The sequence below is a fragment of the Natator depressus genome, chromosome 2, assembly GCF_965152275.1.
Source record: "Natator depressus isolate rNatDep1 chromosome 2, rNatDep2.hap1, whole genome shotgun sequence".
In the NCBI taxonomy this organism is placed as follows: Eukaryota; Metazoa; Chordata; order Testudines; family Cheloniidae; genus Natator; species Natator depressus.
This window is the reverse complement of record NC_134235.1, coordinates 177,490,256-177,516,083: the sequence shown is the minus strand read 5'-3', so window position 1 is coordinate 177,516,083 and position 25,828 is coordinate 177,490,256. Positions and strand designations below refer to the sequence as shown.

Sequence of the window (25,828 nt, the reverse complement as noted above, 5' to 3'; positions counted from 1 at the left end):
TGCCAAAGAAGACAATGTGTTCTCCCCACTGCTGATGCAGGAGCTCGCAGAAGTCTTCAGTTACCCTGAGGACTCGCCTAAGCTGCCAGACCCAACCAATGCTGAGGAGCTCTTGGGGTTGCCACTGATGGTGTAGCCTGAGGAGACACAAGACTCTGACTGCACCGAGGTACCAAAGTTAGAGAGAGTAGGAAGTAGCCCAGGGAAACTAGACAACAGTCTGGTAAAGTGCAGGCCTGTTACAAGGTCAGCGGGTGGATCCCCGCTGATCTAGTGGCGGACCACTCTGCCACTGTTAGGGCCCTGGGCTGGGACGCAGTGGAGTTGAGTGGGCCTGCGTCCCCCTTTCCCCTGGGGTAGCAGCCTCCCCAGCTTCGGCCAGAAGGCCTATAAGAGTCTACTGTCCGCTGAGCTAGGATGCTAGACTGTGTAGGGTGCTCACCCCTTGCCAGCGCCCCCTAGACTGTGTGTGGCGCTCATGCCTGCTTGAAGACTGGGCTCCTAGACTCTTACCTGCTCTACCCTGCCTGAGGGTTGGAGCTCTAGACCAGTGGTCTCCAAACTTTTTGGCTCTCACACCCCCAGGGTGACCTGCCGCAGGCGCGCTGCCAACGGAAGACCAGAAGACCCGCTGCAGGCGAGCCGCTGGAGGGGAACACCAGCCGTGGATGTGCAGAGCAGCTGCCGGAAAAAAAAAATGGCTGCGTGCCGTCCGGCGGCACTACTGCTGCTGCGCCCCCCCTGGGATCATCGCACCCCAGTTTGGAGACCGCTGCTCTAGACAGCTTGGTGCCACGCCCTGCCTAAGGGCTTGGGCCCCTGAACTGTTCACTGCTCTACTGTGCCTGAGGGTTAATTTCCCCCTTGTACAGACTGCCATTCTAGGTGCATGACAGCAAAGAGGTGTGGCTGCCGTCGGAGATTCACGGTAAGGGACTGCCACTCACACCTACACACCTTTACCAAATAAGGACACTCTATGAGATAAGTAGATTGCATTATGGAATGGGCTACCCAAATACCCTGGGAAACTGCTTCAATACAGGGGAAAAAATACTGATTGCACATGTCATCTGTAACCCCGCACTGAAACCCATACATGGCATCACCAAGCAATTACAACCCATACTTAATGGGAATCACATCCTGAAAAAAATCTTTCCTGAACTCTCTCTCTCTCTCTCCTATCTTTCAAACAACCCCAGAATCTTGCCAACCTCATCAGAAGCAAGCTACCCACAGACCAGGGCCTATCAACTCCAAGTGCCACCAGCTCCTGCCAAACAGATGCAAAACCTGTATATGTATCTCCACTGCTATGATAACCAATACTTCCCATGCCACACGTTTCAAGATCCATCAGTCCTACACATGGCTATCACAACATGTGGTGTACCTCATCCAGTGAACTAAATGCCCCAATAACAACTAGGTGGATGAAACTAGACAATCACTATGCTTTCAAATGAACTCACACAGAAAAATGATGACTGCAGAGGTGTTAACAGGCTACTTCACCTTCAATGGTCTCTCACAATATGTGTTAACTGCTTATGCTAAACAATTGGTTCCACCTTGTATTTAGCTGTGTTACTCAGAGTACCTTTCCCAGCCCTGAAGAAGAGCTCTGTGGAGTTCGAAAGCTTGACTGTTTCATCCACAGAAGTTGGCCAAGTAAAAGATATTACCTCACCAACCTTGTCTCTTTAATTTTAATTAAGAATTTTATTTTCAAATGGATTGTATAACTCACTGATGTTGAGATGCGAAGTTTCAGGATGAGGAAAGTGGATGCAGCATTCTTTTACACTGGTTTAGCCAAATGTAGTATAGCGTGGTGTGCAGTGATAATTTGCAATGTCTTATTGCTTATTCTGCAGCTCATTGTAGTTATAGTTGTAGCATGCTTAAAGTTGACATTTAATTTTTTAAGTATAAATGTCTGTTTTTGTTAGAAATTGCACCCAGCCCTTCATAAGCAAAAATCAAAAGGTATCTTTTCAATGTGCTGCCTTCTTTCTTATATATTCTATCAAAGGTTAGACAAATGTTAACATCTACTGGACAGTATTTTATTAAGCCAAAACTTGTTGCCATTTGATGGAGGACAGATTTTGTTTAATGGTATGACAAATAAACAAGCATGTACGTTCTGAAAAAGTGTGTAGTTGTCATGATAATTGAGAGGAGTGCATAATACATTGCTGCTGTATCCATACACTCCATTCAACACATGAGGCATATGCCGTACAACTCGCAGTCATATTAAAGTGGAATTATTTGGCTGAAGGTCTGTACAAACGTATAATATTCTCTAGTGCTACATAGTCACTATGAATACAGATATACAGCTTTAATTGATTTGGTTAATACTATTTTCATGGAGTCTGAAACCAAAACATTCAGTTTTAATTTGTGATTACAAGAGTGTTTTTCATTGTTAGTTTTAAAACCGTGTTTAGGCTGAAAATTAGCCTTAATCCAAAAGTTTGCATGGCTTGACCATTTTGTTTTAATGAGTTCCTGATCTACACTAAAAATATATATAGCTTTTTGATAAACAATGTCATGAAATGTCTTGCCCTCAGAATACAGATATTGTCACTGTCAATGCAAACTATCTGTCCTGTCATTTCAGGAATACCAAGAGTTGCTCAGTGCAAATTTAGACTACCCTTGCGGTTAATTTGCTTTCCAGCTCAACCTTCAAAAACAGCAAACCACAAACTAACTATTGATACCAATAAACCTCCTGTCAGTCTTGTGAACCTTTTTCCAGGTAGGACTTTTGATGGTGATGTGTCTGTAACTTAAGAAATGTTAGGAATTCAGATCGGAATCTTTCATCCTGAAGTAATGATAGGGTAATTATAAGATAATTGCCAAATGATAAACACAAAGCTGAATATTTTTGTTTGGCTTTAGTTTTCAAAGGTATGATATGTATTATCAGGATATCAATGTAGGGCTTTAAATTTTGTTAAAATATTATAATAATTATTATGGTTTACTGCATGGAAACCAACATATCAAAATGCTTCATTTGTGACTGTGATGTTGCATTACTTCAAGTTTGAATATTTTCCCTTTTATTTATATGCAATATAATGTATGTATTGATTTTCAAATGTATTTAAGCTTCAGGTAAGTAATTCTATAAAGACTTGCTTTTCTGGGTTTTTGTGTCTTCTGCGTTTAGGTTTCAGTATAGGTTCCAGTGTTACCTGAAAGCTTTGAAAACTTTTCCCTGTTATGAGTTTCTGTTTTATAGATATTTTTTAAAATAGTGCATTTTATTTTATAATTTTGCGATTCACATCAATATTTTATTGATCAAATTGAAAAATGTAATAAGACTGTTTTCAAAAAGAGAAATCTACATTGGACAAATTGTAAATGTTGCTCTAAGTCCCAAAAACAATTTGTACTGGTTCAGAACAACACCTATAATTACAGTATTTAATTAAAACTTATGTTGCAGACTTGTGGCCAAAAGGGTGCATCAAATTGTGTAGCTTTAAATTCATCTTTTTTTTTACAGTGGCTGAATAAGGAGCTGAATAGATCCTCTTGTGATCTATGAGGAAACTGGGCTTGTGTGGGTTCATTAATGCATATTGACTATTGTCTCCTCTCCTCCTTCTGATTTTTTTGCGATGATGGTGGAGTTATGTAATACCCTTGTTCCAGCCCTTTTAAGACCAGATGTGCTTTACAGTGCACTTCACACAGTAATAAAATTGCATAATGGCTAATTTAACAAGGTAGATAGTTAAGAATGACTACGTACTGAAAGATGAGACTAAACTCTTAAAATCTAAAGGTCTTTTTCCAATAGGTTATACAGTTGTGGGGCTCATCTGTGAAATTTCCACAGAACTTTGAATAGAGGGCAGTGTGGAATTGCATCTCCCCAGGGGGAGCATTCTGGAGGTACAGTCTCTTCTGGGGCTGCAGTCGATTCACCCTGTACTATCTTAGGGGATGTTGCAGATTGAAACAGTGCCCTGGTCATGTTCTGTGGGCTGGTGCATTGGGAGAAGGGGTCATGGCCATGCTTCATCTCTGCCCCTTTCTGGATTATTTACTTCCTGAAGGCAGCATGGACCAAGCAATCTCTGCTCACAGGGATGGCTGCTGTTCTCTGCCTTTGTGTGGCTCCCTTCGTATGCAGATCTCCCTCATGTGTTACCTGTGCAAATACAGTCGAGCCTTTAATGTGGATCAGAAGTTTGCTGCAATCTTTTGTTGAATTATAGCAAGATACTTATGTAGTTCATTTTGAACTTTCTCTTGTAGACTTTGCTGATCAGTCTGATGAAGATCAGGTAAATGTTCTGGGATTCCAGTTCTTAACTGGTTCTAGAATCACTCTTCTTGCTTCAAAAACCTCACGTAAGTAGTATTGGAAATAATTGAATTATGGATTAAGATAAGATTATGGGCCAGATCATAAACTGGTGTGTGTTGATGTAGCTCCATTGAGGTCAATGGTGCTATGCCGATTTCAATGAGCTAAGGATCTGCCCACATGTAGTATACTAGTTGCTGCATGAGGAATTTTACGCAGAAGTTCTCTTACTGTGAATAGTAGGTCCCTGAGCAAATTCCCCTAACCCTCCAATAATATTTTAGAGAAGCAAGGAAATGCTGAAACTAAACAAAATCCTACTTAGTTATTGTACAGTAGTTTTCTGAAAACCACTAAAAGGGCGCCAGATAATTTTGTGTTTTTTAAGTTACTGCATATAAATTTTATAATGTCACAGGTCTTTATTTAAGACTGAAAAATCTCAGAGAGGAAATGGGCTTTTAGCCAGGTATTTAGGTGCTTCAGGACGCAGATAGGCATCTGGTGGGATTTACAAAACACGCAAGCAGGTTAGATGTCTAATTCCACTTAACTTTTCATGCCCCTTGACTTTCAGTGGGAGTTAGAAAAACACCTAACAGATTAGGCACCTGTCTGCATTTTTACATGCCTAAATGCCAAATTTCAAAACTAAAATACTTGTTGCACACTACTGAGTTCAAACTGGAGGACATAGAATGGATGATATGTGAACACTATCTTGGTTAAGTGACAGACAGTAAAGCTAGTTTGTTGATCTGCAATATTTTTATCCAAATAAAATTACAGTAGAACCTCAGAGTTACGGACACCTCAGGAATGGAGATGGTTTGTAACTCTGAAATGTTCGTAACTCTGAACAAAATCCATCTCTGGCTCCAGCAGTTCAAACTCTGGGTCAGGTTCCAGAGGCAGCTAGGCAGCTTCCTTTCAGACAGCGTCTTTCCCTGGCCTGGACAAACTTGTACCCTCCCCCTCGCCGGGGTGGAGGGGTGAAAATAGTGCGTTCCCCTCTGGTGGGGGCGAGGGTGAAATCAGCATCCATGTTCTACAGGAAAGCAGCGCAGACCCCAGTGCTGCTCCTGGTCCGGCTGTCTTGGGTTGGCAGCAGGGGCTCACAGCTTTGCCTGTGAATCACAGCATCTTCGCTGTCTAGCTGTAAGTGGGTGCCCTGTGTGTGGGGATGGTGATAAGGGTGGGGAAAGGCAGCCCATATGTGCCTACCTTTCAGATGCAATACAGGCACTGTACAGTATTTGGTTGGGTTTTTTGGTCTCTGCTGCTGTCTAATCGGTTACTTCCAGTTTAAAATGGTGTCCGGTTGACCAGTCAGTCCGTAACTCTGGTGTTTGAATCTTTGAGGTTCTACTATAATCCAAATCACTAAGAAATATGTGTTTTTAAAATCATTTATTCAAGATGGCTTTTACAAATATCAGTGGCATCAAGGTAAGGCATTCTAAATTGTGAGAAAATACTTAATACCCTTTTAACACCATCAAAGCCATTAAAGACTGGAAACATCTGGACAGTGGTTATTAAAGACCTTTTACAATATCAGTCATTTTACATTTATTGGATTCATATTTGTTTGAATTAGGTTTGTGGGCAGTATTTGTGTGCTGTGTTTTATTGTTTGTTGACTTTTAATATTTGTTTAAGTTGACAGTAGAATTTAAACAGTTTGAAAGAACTGGAACATTCAGTAATAGTTTCTAGGAACCGGAGATTTTAAAGGATATGTAAATAGAGTTTTACTTATAAACTGAAGTTAAAATCAGTTACTTAGATTCCTGTTTTATGGAATTGTTGTATTACATGAGTTGATCTGGCTGGCTAGGCTGAAAGTATTTTAACATTTAGTGAGGACATGATTTTCAGTCCTTCCACTAGAACCCCCAGGTTTTTCCTCTCCATTCTGATTTTGTTTATTCACAAGCTAGGAATGATGCTTACAGTCTTAATATAAACTTTCCCACACTGCCTTATTTGTTTCCTAGACCTGACCTGTAAGGATCACACTACATAGAAGATTTAAAACATTTATTCTTCCTCCTAATCTGACTAGGCATCATTTTTTTGTCTTGTCTGGGAAGCCTTTTGAAAACAAATGAGGTGTTTCATGCCACTTTCCATGTAGCAACCTGTTGTATGGCTAATATCTAATTCACACTGGCAGGAGTAGCTACAAAATACATCAAATCTTTTTTGGTTAAGTTGTATCTTGGAAAAAGATCTTTAATGTGTATGAAACACTTTGAAAAAATATTATGCATAAGGAAAGTCCATGTAGTGGTATTTCATTTTCAGGGCTTCTATGAGCAAAGGTAATCAATAATAGATTTAAAAATTTTATTAAAGTTAGTGTTTAAAATCAAATTTACACAAGCTAAGAGGGAAGGTACTGTACATTTGGGGTTGGGCTTGGGTTATGCGGGATTGCAAGTATCGGTTACAAGGTTCATGAGGTACATATATATCACACAACCAGGATAGATCCAGATTGGGGTGTGGGAGTTTTCAAGTGTCAGTGGATATAAAATGGGCTCGGGTACGCCACCCATGGGATATATTAAGAGTCCAAGTCAGTATTGGTGTAGAGGATAAGTACATGGGTGGGGTGCGTCCCTCGGTTCGTCAGGGAAGGAAGTGGGTTATTTCCCTGGTCGGCATTCTCAGTTACTCAACCTGGTGCTGGCAGTGTCCTGTGATGTGTTCCGTGTAGATGTGTCTGGACCACCTGATGGTGTCGGACACCATGAGCTGTCTCATGAGCCGGGTGTAGCGTCGATTGACTCTGCACACTCTCAGTACTGGCTCATTGTGGGGGTCCCATGCGCCCTCGGCTCTCATGACCAGGGCAGGGATCTGCACCTCGTAGCCCTGGGCTCTGAGTGTTGGCCAGTGGGGGTGTACTTCAGCGCCTTCCGTGCTCGGGCCTCGTGGAAGGCCTGTGACCTGTTTTTAGATGGCACAATACAAATGCATTTAAAATTATGCTGTTTGGTAGAATTTCATGCTATTAAAATGAGTTGTGTTTGAATGGCTAAGTTGTGTGTGTCCTAGAGTGCAGAGTGAATGTGTAAGTGTTAGGGACCGCTCATTATCCTGTCACATAAATCATATATTAGCTATGTTTGTTTGTATAATAAAATTTCCTTTTCAGGGAGATCATTTGGAAGTTTTCTTTTAAAAAAAAAACAAAAAACAAAAAATTTGTAGAGCAAGTGACCTGTACCAGATGAACTGATGGTCCATGGGAAAATAACAGTGCCTTGAGACGAAGTCCTTTGCTGATGGAACAAGTACAGCATGGACAGAGGAAGTGCAAACTTCTCCTGTGTTCCACCTCAAATGTGTCTCAATCCTGATCTGGAAGGACTTGGTGCAGTGGTGGTGAAAGTCTTTGTACCCATTTAGTTTATAGCTTCTTTGTTAAGGCTGCAAACAAGGATGCCAGCTACTGTGTCTGGTTTTTACAATGTATTAGCTAATCCATTTTAACTAAGAATTAAAAAACCCTAATGTAGAAAAAGCATGTCAAAATGAATCCTGGGGAGGAGCTGGAGTGTCACCTTGAATGTATGTTAAAATTCAGCTTGCCCTGTATGCACTGAGATTTTAAAATGTGTTAGCCAAAATATTTTAAAAATTAAACCTTTTTATCCTAGTTGAGAGAGAGCCTATAGTGCTAATTGTGTTGGCATTTTTTGTGATATGGGTTCGTGTCTCCTACGCACTGGAATGGAACTCCTTTCAGATAAACTACCACTGAGTTTTAAACACTTTCAGTTACTCTCATCCTAGGTTGGATATGAAAGAGTTTGTAATCCATTAGTCCTCGGAGTGATCTGCTTTCCCATGTCAGAATTTTCTGAAAGAAATGTACTCATAACTTGCAGTGGAAAAGCTTTTTTACATTTAAACGTTAAATTGGTTGACTATTATAAAGGCACTTGGAAATACAGCTAATTGTTACTGCTTCCATTGAATTTCTATTTTGAGAGCATTGATATGGTACAATTAAGGCTTCTCAGTTCCCCTTGTTCATATATACTTTTTCAAATCTAATTAACCTTCTGCTTCAGCCAAATAGCCTACTAAGTCACATAGAGTAAATGACTACCTTGCCCCAAATAAAGTTAGATTGTGTTTGTATTGACCAGCAAAAAATGTATTGAAACTATTTTAGGGAAAACTAGGTGGGTGGTTCCCCACCCCCACTTCAACCCATTAATGTATTAGTTATGTCAATTATAAATGAAGTGGCTGTTGTTTTGGTCTGAAACTTTCCAAGCTCATTTCATTAAAAGGAAAGAAGAGGCAAAATCCAATGCTATATCCAGTAGGCCCAGCCATTTCACTGTGAGATTTTAAAAAATGGAAAGTAGGTTGAATGTTATCTTTAACAGATGGTGTTCTTGTCTTTTAATAGACATGTTTTTAAATAAAACTTGCTTCTTTCCTGTAACTTTGTAAACGGAATTTGTCATTCTCCCTTCAGTGAAATGTGTATTCTGGGAATGACGCCAGTGTTAATGTCAAACAATCTTGGATTACTGATCCTTGAGAAAATGTTTAATAAGTATACTAATGTTCTAAAAACTCCTGGTTCATTTGATTTTTACTATGAACTTTGCTAACAAGTAAAAAAAAATTGATTAAAAACAATCTCTATTTTTCTGTATCCAAAACCTCAGTGACCTTTTGCATCACAGCTGCACTTTTGTATTTCCTCTCAGACAGTGTATTGATGGATGAATAATGAAAAGAAATATGGCAGTGTTTAAAAATGTCTCTCTGGATAACCATTATTTTTAAAAAAAAATATGGTTTTCAACAGCCTTTTCTTTACTTTTAGTTAGTGTTGATTTGCTGTGCAAGAAACTGGAGAGAAAAGATTTGCATACAAATATGCTGGCTTATCAGAGCATAAATGAGCCAGCACTGATCACACTGCAAGTTGTACCTGTTCTCCAGGGTTTTATCTGGATGAATATTGTAGATGGGTGATGGTGCTCAGAAAGATTTAGTTTTGAAGGGATTATCATATACTGATAAAATGTCATTGTGTAGTTTTTATAAAGATTGTGCACGAACCCATCATTTTAAAAAATGAGATGAATAAATAAATAAGAGAAAGATGCCGCCTCTGAGCACAGTGCTTCCTAATAAAACTGAAGTGAAACTTGGGGAAGGAACTGGAAGATATGGCAAGGTTTGCATCTGCCCCTCTTATTGAGGGTGCATATCTGTTGTTTATTCCTAAAGTTCACATTCTTGGTGCATTATTAAATTTCTAACTGCTGTTGAACCACTGTTTACCAGTAATATCTAGGCAGGGCGCTCTTTCTCAGTCTGTCCAGAAGATTTCAGCTGTTTCTTACAGATACAGATTTCAATACCATAATCCGTGCTTTTATCAAAATTAATTTACTGCAATGCATTCTGCTCTGGGATCTATACTTGTTGCGTGATGGTTTCTGGGTAGAATTTAATTTGTTGGTTTTATCTATATCTTTGGACATACAGGTCTGAGAGAGCCACATGTTTGTTTCCCTGATTCTTGACCCACACCATAACTCAGAGCATCCAAAAGGCTACTTAACATTTTATTAATAGAGGTTCTGTAGGGATCACTGTGCTGGTCTCTTGTTTATTGGAGTGCATTGGGTTTCAGCTCTCATCCTAACCTGCACAGGAAAGCTCATTAAACCTGGGTGGTGGGAGTGAACAGCATAAAGCTAGTTGTATTAACTTTATACCACCACCCGAGGATTCCCCATAAATTAGGGGATTCCCCATATATTAGGGGAAGCCCTGGCTGCCATGTTAGGGCAGTTCTCCATCCCCTTTGTGCTCCATGATCTAGCCCTTAGTTTACAATAAATAGCATTCAAGCAATAAATACTTTCATACTTTGCTCTTGGTCCAACAAAGTCAAAATATGGAGGTAAGTAGTCTGATGTTGCTCTTGTAGAATTAAGACTATAACATGACTAAAAAGAAATAGCTTTTAAGTTGTGTACTTATTTTGGTGAAATCATACTTTAGGGACTTAAAGTTCTGCATAAAACAACTGACCTGGTTCAGGTCCTGGAAACTTGGGAATCTGGCTGCAAAATTTTACTATTAAGTGTTGGAAAAACATGGATAAAATCACAAGGATGGGAAACTTAGAACTACCTTAGGTAGATGAAATATCAGAAATACTTAAACAACACTTACAAAAATTGTTTCTTTTATGAAGAGTTCTTGTAAAGATTTTGGAAGTATTTTACAGCTTGGACTAATTTTTATATAATGACTTATCTACAGTATATGAACTAGTATATATGGCTTTATCTTTCTTTACTTCTTTTTTGTTTTTAAAGAACGGTATAGACTCCAGAGTGAACAATTAGAAGACCTTTGGCTAATCACAAAAGAGCTCACTTTTCGTCTTGAAGAACATTTCAAGAAGCAAAATAGCAAAGACTTCACATGTACCTTTTCTGGTTCAGTTCCTTTACAAGAGTATTTTGAACTAATTGATCGCCATTTTGAGGTATGTCTCATAATATTTAAGCTGTTGATAGATAAGTCATTACTTTCTCATAGTCAGTTTTGCTCACTATTAGTTGTCCCTAATCACTACCACAGTATTTCTGGTTTTTTCAAATGTTAACCAGGGCAACCCCTCGCTACCTTAATGATGGGCTTCTGATCTAGTGCATTAGAGCCTGCAATTCAACTGTATTGAAGCTTGGCTTGCCTAGTGGTCTGAACTCAGGAATGGGAATCAGGATGTCTTATCTCTGACTCCCTTTGTGGTGTTGGGCAAGTTACTTAACGTCTCAGTCTCAGCTTCCATATCTGGAAGATGGATATTTGTCTCTGCATACTCTCACAGTTCAAGGCAACTACACCTGTATTCCCCTTCCAGGGTCCATCAGAGGCATTCACTCTAGGTTCCTGGCTCCTCAGCCATCACCTCTCTTCCGTAGAGACCTGCGTGTATCTCCCTCCTCACTGGGGTTTTGCCAGGCTTCACAGTTCCCTGCCTACACGGTGATCTCCTCAGCAAACCAGACTTCCTAGAAGGCTAGCGTCTCCACTTTGCTTTCTCCTTAGAGGTTATGAACAGTGTAATTGCCCACGGTTACAACTTACCACACAGCTCTTTCTAAGCTAGCACATGTATTCTTAAGGTGAAAGCATTGCAAACAAAACATATTAAAACAATAAAAGAACCTACGTGGATGCTAAAAAGCTTACCAGAGGTCATCCTAACTCCAGACTTGTGTTCTAGTGGGTATCAGTTCTTCAAAATCCACAATGGGTTTTCCCTGCAGTTACAAGTTCATAACTGTCTCTAATTCAGAATCAGAATAACCATGAATAGTTTGATTTTTCCCTTATAAAGCTTGGGCCTTTGATCTTGGTCTCACGTAGCAGGTGGCCCATTCCTCAGGGCATAGCTTCAAAAGGCTGGGTTTTTGCATGATCAAAGGTGGTGTATTCACCTGACCCTAGACATTCCCCAGGAAAACCACTTAACAAGTTTTGTTCCAAAAGTCCCTTGTTGTCTGTCATATTGTTCAGTATAGTCCTTTGAACCCACAGGTCTAACATGTCCCATTTCCCCCCCTGCCCCACCCCATCCCCCGGTGAGAAGTTATATGCAATCCCACCCCACAATAATACATAAACCATTAATTTAATACAGTGGACTCTGAAAAGACTTAAACTTAATTCTGTGAGGTTTCCCAAAAATATGGCAGGAAATTGCCATATTTCTCACACCTACATCTCAGAGCTCTTAAGATTAATTAACTTTTTTATAAAGGTCTTTGAAGATGAAAAGGTCTGTATTAGTGGTAAGCATTTATTTATTATGGAAGTTAATTTCTGAATACAAAATTATTTAAATCAGTGATGTTTAAATATAATAAAGCCTAAAATTCTCTAGTAGCTTGAAGACACACTACTTTAGCCATTACTATCAAAAATTGTAAAGTGTTGTTGAAAATTATTCTAAAAACCCTTATTTTGTGTTTAATTTCTGGAAGGTGGAGCATGTGTTAGCCTTGAGCAGCCCTTGTGATTGGGGGAGCATATGGTTTCACTGGGCAAGTGATACAAGTGGGGATGATACTCTGTGCTCTCTCCGTATTGTGCCTATGGTCAGGAGTTGACCATAATCTGGCTCTAAATTCCTCATTTATTCACATCATTTTAATGGTGAGACTGGCTCTGTGATCTGTTGCTGGTGATGTGCCAATTTACATTTGCTATTTTTAACAATTTAATGCCATGAAAATGAAGCCATGAACATTTGTTTTGACTGACTCATTTTGTTAACCATAAAAAGTCACTTTAGACTGAAAAAGATTGACTTCCCTTTACCTCTTTTGTTAAGGCAGCATTGCAAAATCATCACACACATTTTTTTGGCCCAGGCACAAAGCCTGCAGTTTCCCTCCTGAACATGAGAATAAAAAAAATCCCAATATTTTAGCTAGCTTGTGTAAATTAAATAAATAAAATAAAATAAACCAAATATACTGTCCACCGCCCCAGGTAAGTTAGAATTTGGCAAGCTGCATGAAAGAGAATAGCTCTTTGAATACTGTTTCTTTTCAAAGGTAAAATACTGCAGGGATTCTCAACCTTTTTCTTTCTGAGGCCCCCCACCAACATGTTATAAAAAACTCTGTGGCCCACCTGCGCTACAACAACTTGTTTTCTGCATATAAAAGCCAGGACCAGCATTAGGGGGTAGCAAGCAGTGCAGTTGCCCGGGGCGTCATGCCACAGAGGCCCCCAGGAAGCTAAGTTGCTCAGGCTTTGACTTCAGTCCCTGGTGGAAGGGCTCAGGGCCCCGGGCTTCAGCCCCAGGCGGTGGGACTTCAGCTTTCTGCCCTGGGCCCCAATGAGTCTAACACTGGCCCTGCTTGGTGGACCTGCTAAAACCTAAACCAGTTTTTAGAATGTCTTTCTGTGATGTGATTGTTGTGCTATAGGGACATGTACTGGAAAATAAAAGAGAGAGATCATTATACAGATAGCTGTATGAATTCTTATTGGCTGGATATTTGATATATCATTTTGCCAAGTTTTTGTGGTTATTTCAAGAAAACTGGCTGCACCACTTGACCTCTGGCTATTTAGGGGGTGGGGGGAAGGTTTCCCCAAAAGAGAAAATCTAATCTCAGCGAAGGCAGAATGTATTACTTTAAATCATGTTCAAAGACAGTCATAACCCTTCTCTTTTTATGCAGTATTATATTTAATATGTTATAGGTATGTGCCACAGACACAGCATACTGAACTAAGGAGAAGTCCTCATATGCTAGTGGTGACAAGTTAATTTCACTCCTCTCATAAAACCTCATGAGATTTTTGTGCCTTATCACAGATTACTGTGGCTGTCAAAAATTATTTTCAGTTTCAGTAATAGCTGGCATTATTGCAACCCGTTGGTAGATCTCATGATGAATGTGAAATTAACCACACCAATAGAAGCTGATATAGTCATTGTGACCATAGAAGGCGGCTATTTGAATTTATAAATATTCTTAAGTCTTCCAAGAATTTTATTATTATTCTACCATTTCATTATAAATGTGTGTTTTGAAGGTAAAAAAATCTATCTACTGGATCAGACTTGTTAATCTGAATTTTTGAAACTCCATAAATTATAGCTTCGCTTGAATGCTGAAAAATTTGAAGAACTGTTGTCTGAAAGAGCCATACAATTTAGAGCTATTGAACGACGATTACTAACTCGATTCAAAGACAAAACACCTGCTCCCCTCCAACATCTGGACACCTTGCTAGAAGGAACTTACCGACAGGTCAGTGCTGTTTGTTTATGAACCTACTACATTGTTGCTAAAACTCAGTTTCAAGCATATAAGCTGTATTTTCCTGGTTACATTTACTAGCCAAGAGGCCAGGAAGCTGTAATTTGTTTAACCTAATATTCTCTGCAAGTTTCCAGATGATTTGCAGTGGTTTTATTTAATCTACAACCACAGAATTTCTACTCCTGGGTCACACCAACGTAACAGCACATCGTTCTTTCCAAACTGATGTGGATAGTGTAAATATTTTATAGTTCATAGCTTGTATAAATATTTTATGGTGCACTGTAAACCGGTGGGAATGGTTTGGCTGGTGAAACAGTCACAACAAAATAATCTGAGGCTGACCATGTTGTTCCTCAAAGGTTGTTATTTCCTGAAGGTTTCAGAATGCAAGAGCTACAATAAAAGTAGTAAAAACAAATAACACCAAATAACACCAAACTGTGCTTATCCTGCCAGAAAACACAACAGAAAAACCCCAGTGTTACTACCTGAGCCCATATTGCCTGAGTCATCCCTGTCCCAAGGCATGTTCCTCTTCTCTCTCTCAAGCAGTCACTTTCTAGGCATTTCATGCCTTTCTCTAGAAAACCTGATTAGTCTGTCATTTCCAGCTTGCCTTGTTGTTGCCTCCTGGTAGGTGCATGGCTCCGAGATGTTTTTAAATAGCATTATTGAATTCTAATTTTTAAAAGAACTATCAAACTAGGTCTAATTCAGCACATGGATGGGACGCTGCACATATTGAAGTCAATGTGGCTTTGCATAGGCAAGCAGCCCTCCTGTGTCATGAGAGTTGCTGGTTCGAGACCTAAGAATGTGATCAGAATAAGATAGTCTAAATGAACTGTATTTGATCTCACATTCTGACTTTATATTTGTGTGGGCAATCCACTCAATATCACATTTCTGACTGATTTTTCTTTTAAATCTACTGTGTTGGAAATTATGTGTAGAACTACTGTAACTGAAGGAGAGCAAAGGAATATTTCTCTCTTCAGTCTATTTACTTTGTATATTTGACAGCATCTTCTGTATAAGCAGTTTCACTGTTTCCTATGTAGAGTCAGTCAGTTGTTTTCTTTTGTGTGTGTGACTCTCACGCTGCTTAGAGGAGAGAGGCTTTTTTAAGTTAGGAAAATATGGTACTAAAATCACAATAATTAGCATAGAGATTTGGGCTGGGTGTGTTGAAAAATTACTAGATTTATTTTGTAAAATATACTGGCATCTTGGACAGAAAAGGTTATAACAGCATTCTTATTAACAGAATTTGTCTTGAATTAAAGTTAGAACTAAACTTTGGTGAAAGTTTGGTTCTTGTTAGACATGGTGTAGTGAAAGGACTTTCCTTCATAGAATCATAGAAGATTAGGGTTGGAAGAGACCTCAGGAGGTCATCTAATCCAACCCCCTGCTCAAAGCAGGACCAACTCCAACTAAATCATGCCAGCTTGGGCTTTGTCAAGCCGGGCCTTAAAAATCTCTAAGGATGGAAATTCCATCACCTCCCTAGGTAACCCATTCCAGTGCTTCACCACCCTCCTAGTGAAATATTTTTTTTTTTCCTAATATCCAACCTAGACCTCCCGCACTGCAACTTGTGACCATTGCTCCTTGTTCTGTCATCTGCCACCGTTGAAAACAGCCTAGCTCCATCCTCTTTGGAACCCCCCTTCAGGTAGTTGAAGGCTGTTATCAAATCCTCCCTCACTCTTCTCTTCTGCAGACTAAATAAGCCCAGTTTCCTCAGCCTCTTTTCATAAGTCATGTGCCCCAGCCCTCTAATCATTTTTGTTGCCCTCCGCTGGACTCTCTCCAATTTGTCCACATCCTTTCTGTAGTGGGGGGCCCAAAACTGGATGCAGCAGTCCAGATGTGGTCTCACCAGTGCTGAATAGAGGGGAATAATCACTTTCCTCAATCTGCTGGCAATGCGCCTACTAATGCAACCCAATATGCTGTTAGCCTTCTTGGCAACAAGGGCACACTGTTGACTCATATCCAGCTTCTCGTCCTCTGTAATCCCCAGGTTAACTTTTGTGTTAATTTGTTGTTGAAGCCAAACCTGAAGGACTGAGCATGAGTTTTAACCCTACATAGGCTGGAGCAGGAGACGTGCCTTCTGCTCATGTAATTAACCTGTCTAGGTATTTTATCTGATGCTCATCACCACACCTTACAAAAAAGTAAAACATGGTTCATTGCCCACTTCTGCAGTTATGGTTTTGTAATGGTTTAGACTAAAACTTTTCAAAGCATCTGTTTGTTCAAACCCAAAGCAATACTGATATCCTAACTAGTCTGTCTGCTGGTTCTTTAAACTGGTGTAAGTGATGATTGGTTGAGTCCTGAAGCTCCCTAACGAGTTTTGCTAGAATGGAAAGCAATTTATTGATTGATGTTTTTGTTGCATTATTTATTTTGCCATTTGGGTCAGGGAAGGAAACAATGGGTGAAAGTGGAATTGTTTGGTGACATTTTCTATATTTGCTTTGACCTTGCTTCCCTTTTCTTCTTCTTTGCAACTTCTTCTCAATCCTTTGTTTCTCTGGACTACTTGAGGAAATGTATCTAAGTAATAACAATTACTTAAAATATTGGGCAGAGGGAAGGTGATGTATCACTAAAAATGAAAAAGTCAAGCTGGGTAAATAGGAATAGCACCAACCTCACACTGTAGGTCCCCTTAAACATGTGATCATTGTGATATTGGAATGAATGTTACAATACTTTAAAAAAATTTCATTAGAAATTTTAAACTAAGAGTAAATGTGTTTAAAATTTTCTTTGGGGAAAAAATTATTTATTTGAGGACCATAATTTTTAAACTATTTGGTAATGTTCTTTAATGCAGAACATCTGCCATGGGACTGAAGAGTGGTGGCCTGATTCAGCATACAGTGAAGTCAATGGGAAGACTCCCATTGACTTCAGGGGGCTTTGGATGAAGCCTTGAATGAATGAGGAAGTCAGCACAAAAATCTTAAATTTCTTTGTATCCCAGTATATATTCTGGTGAAATGCCACTGATGAAGTCATTCAAATATTTACATAAAATAGGGTTTATTATTCTCATTTGCTATGTTTTATTAATCATCTCTCTCCTTTTTATATTAAATCCACTAGTATAATATGGGAAATAAGATTTAAGTGCAACTCTGTTATTGCAGTTTTGTTGTAGCTGTGTTGGTCCCAGGATACTAGAGAGATAAGGTGGGTGAGGTAATATCTTTTATTGGACCAGCTTCTGTTGATGAGAGAGACAAGCTTTTGAGAGACAAGCTGTCACTCTGTTATTCTTCATTGGTGGTCAGTCACAAATGAAGAGTTTGTTTGCATTTTTCTTTATTGCCCTGTCTAGTTGGCATGTAGAGATAGGAAGGCGGTTCAGTTGCAATGCTATTTTTTCACAACTATGTTATCATGCAGACCTTTCATTATAATAGGGGTAGAAAAATTGAAAAGAATGAGAGCATCATATCTACATGTTGACAGAGTTAATGAAATCCATAGGAAAAAATATAAGCATTTGGTCTACACTGCTTAGCCCTTCGATAGAAGCATAGCTTGGAGGTAGGAGTAAGGAGTTTCTCCTTTCTGCTTTAGGTGGTTTGGGTAAAAGTGGAACAAAATTTCAGTGCCTGCACTTCTCTCTTATTACTGCTCTAGGGTTCATGGTATCCCAAATGGAGCAAGCAGTGGTGCAGGTAGAAATCATTTCTTGCCAGTACTGCACCCATGGGAGGGACACAAGGGGGAACATGTTACTCCACCCCGCCCCCAGCCCGGGGCCCCGCCTTCTGCCAGGTGAAGGGAAATATGTTCTCACTGTGAAAGATGTGTTTGGAGTCACATGGGCAAGTTACACGTCCATCACCCCCACCCGCATTCTAGTTAGAACATTCACAGGAAAAGTCCATTAAGTATAGACAGTCGTTTATCAGGGTCCTTTGTGAGCTAAGTGTTCTTTAATGGGCCATTCAACTTGACTTGTCCCTTCATGTGCTGGCTAAACACCTTGTGGGCATTACCACAGGAGCAAACGTAGTAAACATAGCTAATATTCATAACTTCAGATACCAAGATGATACATGCATAGAAATAGCATAATCATAAGTTCCAGATATTTCACGTACATGACTATTCCCAAAAGAGATTCTGAAAAATCACACCACGTACCTGAGACCCTATGTGCCAGCACCATGCCCCATTGGAGTTTTGTTATCTGTTATGTAACAACAGAGATGAAGCCAATGACACAACTCTGTTTAGCCTAAAAGGGCAAGGTTAATTTTTAGCTGTTCAGGTGTGACTGAGCCTTTAATCAGTGAGGGCACACTGGCTGGCGCACATTCAGGTTAATGGGCTTAAGTGTTCCTTTGCAGTTAACTTTTTCATGTTCATAAACCGGGTGCTGAGGTGGTTTAAAGCAGGGGTCCTCAAACTGGGGGTCGGGACACTGCAAACCGCTCAAGGGGTCACAAGGTTATTACATGGGGGGTCGCGAGCTGTCAGCCTCCACCCCAAGCCCCGCTTTGCCTCCAGCATTTATAATGGTGTTAAATATATAAAAAAAGTGTTTTTAATTTATAAGGGGCGGGTCCGCACTCAGAGGCTTGCTATGTGAAAGGGGTCACCACTACAAAAGTTTGAGAACCACTGGTTTAAAGCATAACACAGGTTTTTAGGTTCGCAAATCTGTGAACCTCTGCTTCCTAGAGATTTTATTATTATTATTATTATTTTATTTTATTTTTATTTAATTGTTTTGCTGGTCATAATGTGGGAGGGTATCCTCTGTGCCCTCTGCTCATGAGGTTATGTATGTGTTTTGTAGCACTCTTCTGAATACCAGTTGGAAGCATTTTTTTTCCCAGTAGGTGTGGACTGATTCCTTTCTCTTAGAAGGCATGTAATATTTTCGGATACACACTGATTAACACAGACAACAATTAGTGCTGTTAAACTTTCTTCAAATTCCATAGAAAATTAAGTTCAACTATATTTTCCAGTACAGTGATGAAATGGGTGTTTGTATATACAAACCTCAACATGCTTAACTACTCACTTTCCCCCCAAATATGTAGTATTTCTGTCTGTTTATATGGAATATGGGAGTTGGGTGAGGAGCCATTTCAGCATATGTATGACTTATTAAAAGACAAATTTTAAATAGAACTGTATCCTAAACTACATTATGGTATTGTACCCACACATTGCATTTCAATGGGAGATTCAAGTTCCTTTATAGGAACAGAACAGACTCCTGAAACTCTTACCACAAAAGTGGTCCGTAGTCATGCAAATAGTCCCATTGTCTTCAGTGGGGTTGATCAAATGATTAAGGGTTTACAGGATTAGATTCCAAGTTTGTAAATTGTTCTGGATGAAACGGACAATGCCTGAGCTGTCAGATCAGAAGGAGCTTCATTCGAATAAAGGTGGGCAGATGTGTGATAAGTCTTAGCTCTGTTGCTAAGATGAGGAACATATTTTCAGCAAAGTTCTTAGAAGATTCCTGAGGCAGCTGGTTTAAGGCCATCAGTGTCTGGCATTATAATCTTCACTTATAGTTCTCTCACCGACAAAGCTGGAAAATGAGGCATTTGTTTTCTTTGTTTTGCTGCTCCAGTTAACAAAATCTATGTTAGCCCTGGTCTACACTGGGGTGGGGGGCGGTGGGATCGACCTAAGATACGCAACCTCAGCTACATGAATAGCATAGCTGAAGTCGGGGTATCCTAGGTCGACTGACCTGGCCGTGAAGACAGCGGCAAGTCGACCACTGTTGCTCCACCTTCTACTCCGCTTCCGCCTTTTGCGAGCTGGAGTTCCAGAGTCGACGGGGATTGTGTTTGGGGATTGATTTATCCTGTCTAGCTGAGACGTGATAAATCGATCCCCGATAGATCCATCACTACCCGCCGATCCGGGGACTGGGGACAACATAGGTGATTCCTGTCAGGCTGCAGAACTGGGCTGACATCAGAATCTAACCATCCTCTGGTCTGTGCAAGCAGAGGAATTCCTCTAATGATGTGGACTTGATGTGATGCAGTATGAATGTCATGGATAATTCAGACCAATGGGGAGAAACAGAATCAAAAACACTGTTTAAACACCTTCTGTCCCCACTCCTCTCCTCCCCTCTTGAGGTCTCCTGACCATCATAACAGCACAATACATATGCTAACAAACTTAAACAAAGCCTTTAAGTCTGTTAGCATATGTATTGTGCTGTTAAAGCCATATAAAGAATGAATGTCCTCGCAAGCCGCGTTCTGCTCCTTTAGTCTTTCCGGTACCCCGTACCCACTAAAAATCTCTTGTCCGTACTGTGTACAGGAGGGTACCGCTCTACTTGAACTCCTGGGGGCAAAAGAAAAAAGAAAATGAGAAGAACTCCATGTCACCTGCACAACTTCCAGGAGTATGCTGCATGCTTGTGAAGGTGCAGCAGTGCACATGTCCCTCTGCCCCAGGAATGCTCCAGTAACTCTGCACTGCCTCTAACTCAAAACTGTCTCCAAGTGGCACACTCTGGCCTTTGACTTTTCCCATTACCCTATAAAGATCTGGGGGGGGAACGGGGAGAGGATCATTGTAAAAACAACAGCTTCTACAAGTATTCCAAACTTTTTCCTCTAGAACTTGGCAATTTAAAGTTTGTGAGAATAGCTTATTAGGTATTACCCATTATACACTTTTTCATTCACTCTGAGACAGAGACTGTTTTAACTGGGACGTAGACCTGGTCTGCTTAAAGTTTTTGTACTGTGGTATAATTATTTTGATTATGGATTGGACTTTTTACTGAAATAGTTATACTGGTACAACACCAACTGTAGATAGTTATAAAGGTGCCTTATAGTAGTATAGCTTATTCCCTCTCCTGTATGAGAATTGCTATACTGACATACATATAAAATATATTAAGACTGGGGGGGTGTGTGTGTGTGTGTGAGAGAGAGAAATATAGGCCTAATGATGATTCGTACAGTTTACTTCCCAAATATGTTGGTATCTGTTTTAAATGAATTGTGTGTAATCTTTTATCTTTGCATTCCTTTTATGTCATTGCGTATATACTCAGAATGAACTTCTAAATCATGATTTCCATAATGCATGTGGAATTTAAATGCTAATTTTCAGCTTTACAAATTAATTAGATACAAAGTTACTTATCTGAGTGAAAATACAATCTTCTGAACCAGAGAAAATTAATCAAACCACACTTATTTCCTTTGTAAAAATACATTTTTATGATCTAATCTTTTTTTTTATTAGTCCTTGGAGATGTAGAACTTGATACATCCTGCCTCAGTGTATAATAAAGCTATTAATGGGTCCATTATAAGGAAATGGCAATCTTACCTCTACATGATGGGAGAAAAACATATAGATAGCCTTCAACTGTCTATAATTGTGAGAGGTTTTCTTTTGATTGTGTTTTCTGTCTTCCTGTTTAATCTTGTCTGGTGTAATTATTCTTTTTGTATTAGTGTCCTATAAATGTAGTTCTAATAGATTTGATTCAATACTGGCAATTGTAGCGGCTACATATCTCTCTTAGACAGGAAAAAAAGAGCTATTACACTGGAAAGTATAAAATCATTATGAACAACAGAAGAAAAAAATGTCATTCTCTCATGAGGTTACCATGAAAATAGTGGGTCACAACTGATGGATTTGTGTGTCTGTGATTTATAGTGCCCTGAGCAGTGGTTGAAAGGACCAAACACAGCAGGATACGATATTAGCTCTCATTTTAAGAAGGATTTTGTCTGACAAATGTATGGAAAACTGAGCAGCACATGAGGTTGTGTAAAGGTTTGTCCGCTTAAAAAAGGCTATGAATATGGAACAAGACTGAAGCATTCTGTGTGTATTTTTGTAAATTGTGTGTGTTGTGTGTAATACTCACTTGCGTTGTGCGTTTGCTTGAAAGGGTAATGTGGTCTTTATAATATGTTTTCAGCCATCCAAACTAAAAGCTTTTTTTGTAGCTTGATAATAGCTGAAGTCTTAATTGTCAGACAAGGAACCAGATCTTGGCATCTTGACATGCATTGTTAGGATTTTCATGTGTTAGCTGGAGTCACTAATAGATGTCATGGGGGAAGTAATGGATATGCCATTTGGTCCTTTTAGTCCACATGGATTTTAGCCCAGTAGATCTAAATGGTGCAAGGGCCCATCAGCCATGTCTAGAATGCCCATACAATGCCAATTTTGGGGGAAGGGATAGGGAGGATTATGGATGCTTTACTACAGAGATCTTTTGTGAGGAGTGGGATAGAGTCCCTTTCAGTGATATCTCTGCTATAGTCGATCCTGTACAACCAAGCTGAAATATTTGAGTCTTTGGGCCTTCTGTATTTGAGTAGTGTGTCACAGGAATTTGTCTCAGAATTCATAACTTCATTGTAAAGATTTTAATCATACAGAATGTAGGGATTTCATGGCAACTTAACTCTGTTCCTTTGCACATCTTTCCTCGCATAACCATAAAACATAGACTAAAACTTAGGAAAAATTGGCTATTAAACAGTAAGCTTACCTCAGTCTTAACTATAGTGGTGCTCCTGGCCCACTATAAAAAATGAAATACTACCTAATGTAATGGTTCTCTACATTGTTTGACTGGTAGCATACTTTAATTCACACATTTTAAGCCGTTCCTTTCTAAATTTAAAAGTCCCTGCTTGCCATTAGTGGGGAAACCTAACTTGCTTTTTTGTTAGAGTTGCTAGAACTGGAGTTCAGTGGCTGTTAGTGCAAACTCAGTTGCTTTTTCCAGACTTCAGTTGTTCTCTTATGTTGTTCTTTATTTCCATCCTTGTTGAAAAGCTAATCTCTCAGGAATACATAGTTACAAACAGCAACACAGTAACACAGCTTGAGTGATACAATTTCACTGTGTTTTCTCTATAAGCACCTAGAATTTGTCCAATGCCATTCACTCTACTTTATCTTTAGCATATGCTCTGTTTATCTTGGCTAGTTGTTTTTGCTCCTTGAGGGAGTCTGCACGTGCATCACAGCTTGAACAGATTCATGTATACATGAGTTTCTCACCTAATATAACTCTGTTACTTGCAGTGATGGAGAGTTGGTCATAGATTACGTTTCCAATGTATCTCCAGGTTTCTCCAGTTAAGTCTGCATCAGCAGCGAATGGGAATATATCTGATTCCAGACTTCCGGCATCTAAATGTCATCTTCAAAAAGTTAATTTCATATGAAATCTACCATATGTCTAAACTTGCATTGAGTTGGTTCGCATAACTAGCAGTATTGTCACCAAAAAATCATCTATTAGAAGGTCAACAAACATTGGTTCTTCCTGAAATACTATGAGTTCTCCCTTACTTTGAACAAGGAACATTCCCCAAGAGAGAGCCATCTTACTTCTGTATGTAGTAATTAGCTCTGATGGCCTGTTCCTTTATGCAACAAACCAAAAATGGTGAGACTTCTGGTTGTTTACTTTTTGAGGCTGTGTCATTTTCACAACTGCCCAAACACTTACCTAAGTTCAGTGGGCACTGTTGTGGTAATACAGCATTTAATATGAAGAATGCAGCGAGTCACCAGTATCAATGGATTTCTTTTTCTTTCCTTCACCATTGATCCCAGTCCCTTCATGTTCCTGTCGTTATAGCCATTCCATCTGTCCTGACAGCAACATAATTGGCCCAAAGAAGTCCTCCTTCTTTCAGGTTGTGACAATTCTTGGGGCACCAAGGGCTGTGACTCATCTTGTTTCCACCTGTCTCCAATGTAAGGGAGTCTTGCCTGTGCCAACTGCGTGTTAGCTTTCGGCCACTCAAGTACTCTTTCCTATCTAAGGAAATGGATTCTCACCCCAAAGCTCAGTCTCTTGTAGCATTTGCTGGCCCCCAGGGGCCATGACCCAATTATTTGTGAAGCACCCCCATTCATTCAAGGTACCTCATCAATTAATGGATGTTTCTCTCCACCTTGTGCTATACTGAATCAGCCTTTTATCTTTAATCACAGACAGGGCTATTCCTTCATAGCCATAAAGTTCCTTTTCACTTCCAAGCAGTTTCAATGTTTATAGTTTCTTTGATGGTTTTCCATTGACTTTGCTGGGTTGGTGTAATGATGGACAATTGAGCAAAACATTATGTAATCCACTGACTAGGAAGAGGTGATAACTCCCTCCCAATTGAATGCCATCACTGAGACATACTGTTCCCTAGCGACTCACACTAAGACCATATGGGCACAATTTTTAGTGTAATTACATTATTCCTTAAATATTCCCTGTATATGCATGTTGCAATGATTATCAGTATTGGTAAGTGTCAAGCTTTGAGATCTCACATACTACTCTAGATAGATAAATACCATGAAAGTGGCATATTAGGTGTAGTGAGTTTGTCAAGTCTGAGACATGAGTTGCTTGTAAAGAACGGTGAATCCTTTGCCAGTTGGCACCTATGGGCCTCTGTAACACAGGTAGACATTTGTTAAGGTTTTGAAAATATTTGCAAGTTGCCCACTCTGATGATTCCTTGCAAAAGAGTTTAGCTTTTTGATGCTGTCCTCATTCATGTCCTCACTATTTGAGGCCTACCTACGTTTATCCACAGATTGGTCCAACAGAAGTGCAGATCTTCTGGCAGTGCTTCTGTATTGTGGGCTGATGGTGAACTCTGCGCATGTCTTCAGAGCACTGACTGATTGTGTCATTAAACAGTGGAACTTTAGAGCAGGCATTTATTTAGATTTACGTTTCAGTGAATTTAACTTTACACTTGAATACTTTTTTGCACAAATAGGTTATGTTAATTAAAACTTCTGTTCTTTTAATCATGCACAAATAAAGCCTTAAATCTCCAACCCCACCAAACATCCATGTTCAAAATAGAACATCATGTGTTCTGCTGTCAAAATCAGCCAGTGATGGAAAGAGCGTCCAGGTCCATAGGTATCCTGAAACCAAGATCGCTATTTTAAAAAAAAAAAAAAAAAAAGTCTTTATATGTTGTTGCAACCCTATATTCCTCACTACTGGTATCAGTATGTGAAAGAAGAGAGGCGAATGAGGGTTATTTCAGAGCTCAAATATCTCTCCATCCCTATTAGATATACCTGACCATTTCCCATCTTCATCGGGAATTTCATGTGATGGAATGGATATTGTTCCAGGGTACAGTCTTGACTTGCTCCCTAGCTTAAACTACATATGGGAAAGAACAGTTCTTTTCTTTGTGTGTGTTTCTCACTGAACTTGAATCTCATGGCATACTCAAGTTGTATTGGTGGCATATGGTTTGAGAACCACAGACTTAACAAAATACTTCTATGGTTATGTGGGGAAAGTCAGTTTCTTCATATTATTTGCTGAATGCTATGTGATCTTGCATGTTATTTTTTTAGTAATGTAGTAAGTGTCCCCCCACCCGTTTTAATATACATGCACTAGGCCAGAGTGTGTGTGTGTCTCTAGAAATCTTGACTTTGAACTTCCTGAGACAAACATGATTTAAATGCAGACTTTACTCATGATGGGGTACCAATTAATATCATGGAGAATTTTACTTGAGTAAGGACTGAGTAATTGGGCCTGTAGTGTTTTTTGCATGATTTC

The 25,828-nt window shown here is 39.6% G+C and overlaps 1 protein-coding gene across 8 annotated transcripts in view; it reads left to right on the top strand.

The window, feature by feature from the left end:
• BBS9 (Bardet-Biedl syndrome 9) overlaps positions 1 to 25,828 on the top strand; it is a 432,945-nt gene that overhangs the window by 110,194 nt on the left and 296,923 nt on the right. For 7 of the 8 annotated variants that reach the window (XR_012638234.1, XR_012638233.1, XM_074945360.1 and 4 more), the window contains 4 exons: positions 2,639 to 2,779; positions 4,300 to 4,395; positions 10,726 to 10,898; positions 14,038 to 14,190. Coding sequence is in view for 6 of the 8 variants with exons in the window: in XM_074945360.1 (XP_074801461.1) it covers positions 2,639 to 2,779; positions 4,300 to 4,395; positions 10,726 to 10,898; positions 14,038 to 14,190 (563 nt within the window). In the remaining 2 variants the exon portion in view is untranslated. The remainder of the gene's footprint in view (positions 1 to 2,638; positions 2,780 to 4,299; positions 4,396 to 10,725; positions 10,899 to 14,037; positions 14,191 to 25,828) is intronic. The other variant, XM_074945361.1, reaches the window with a different exon arrangement.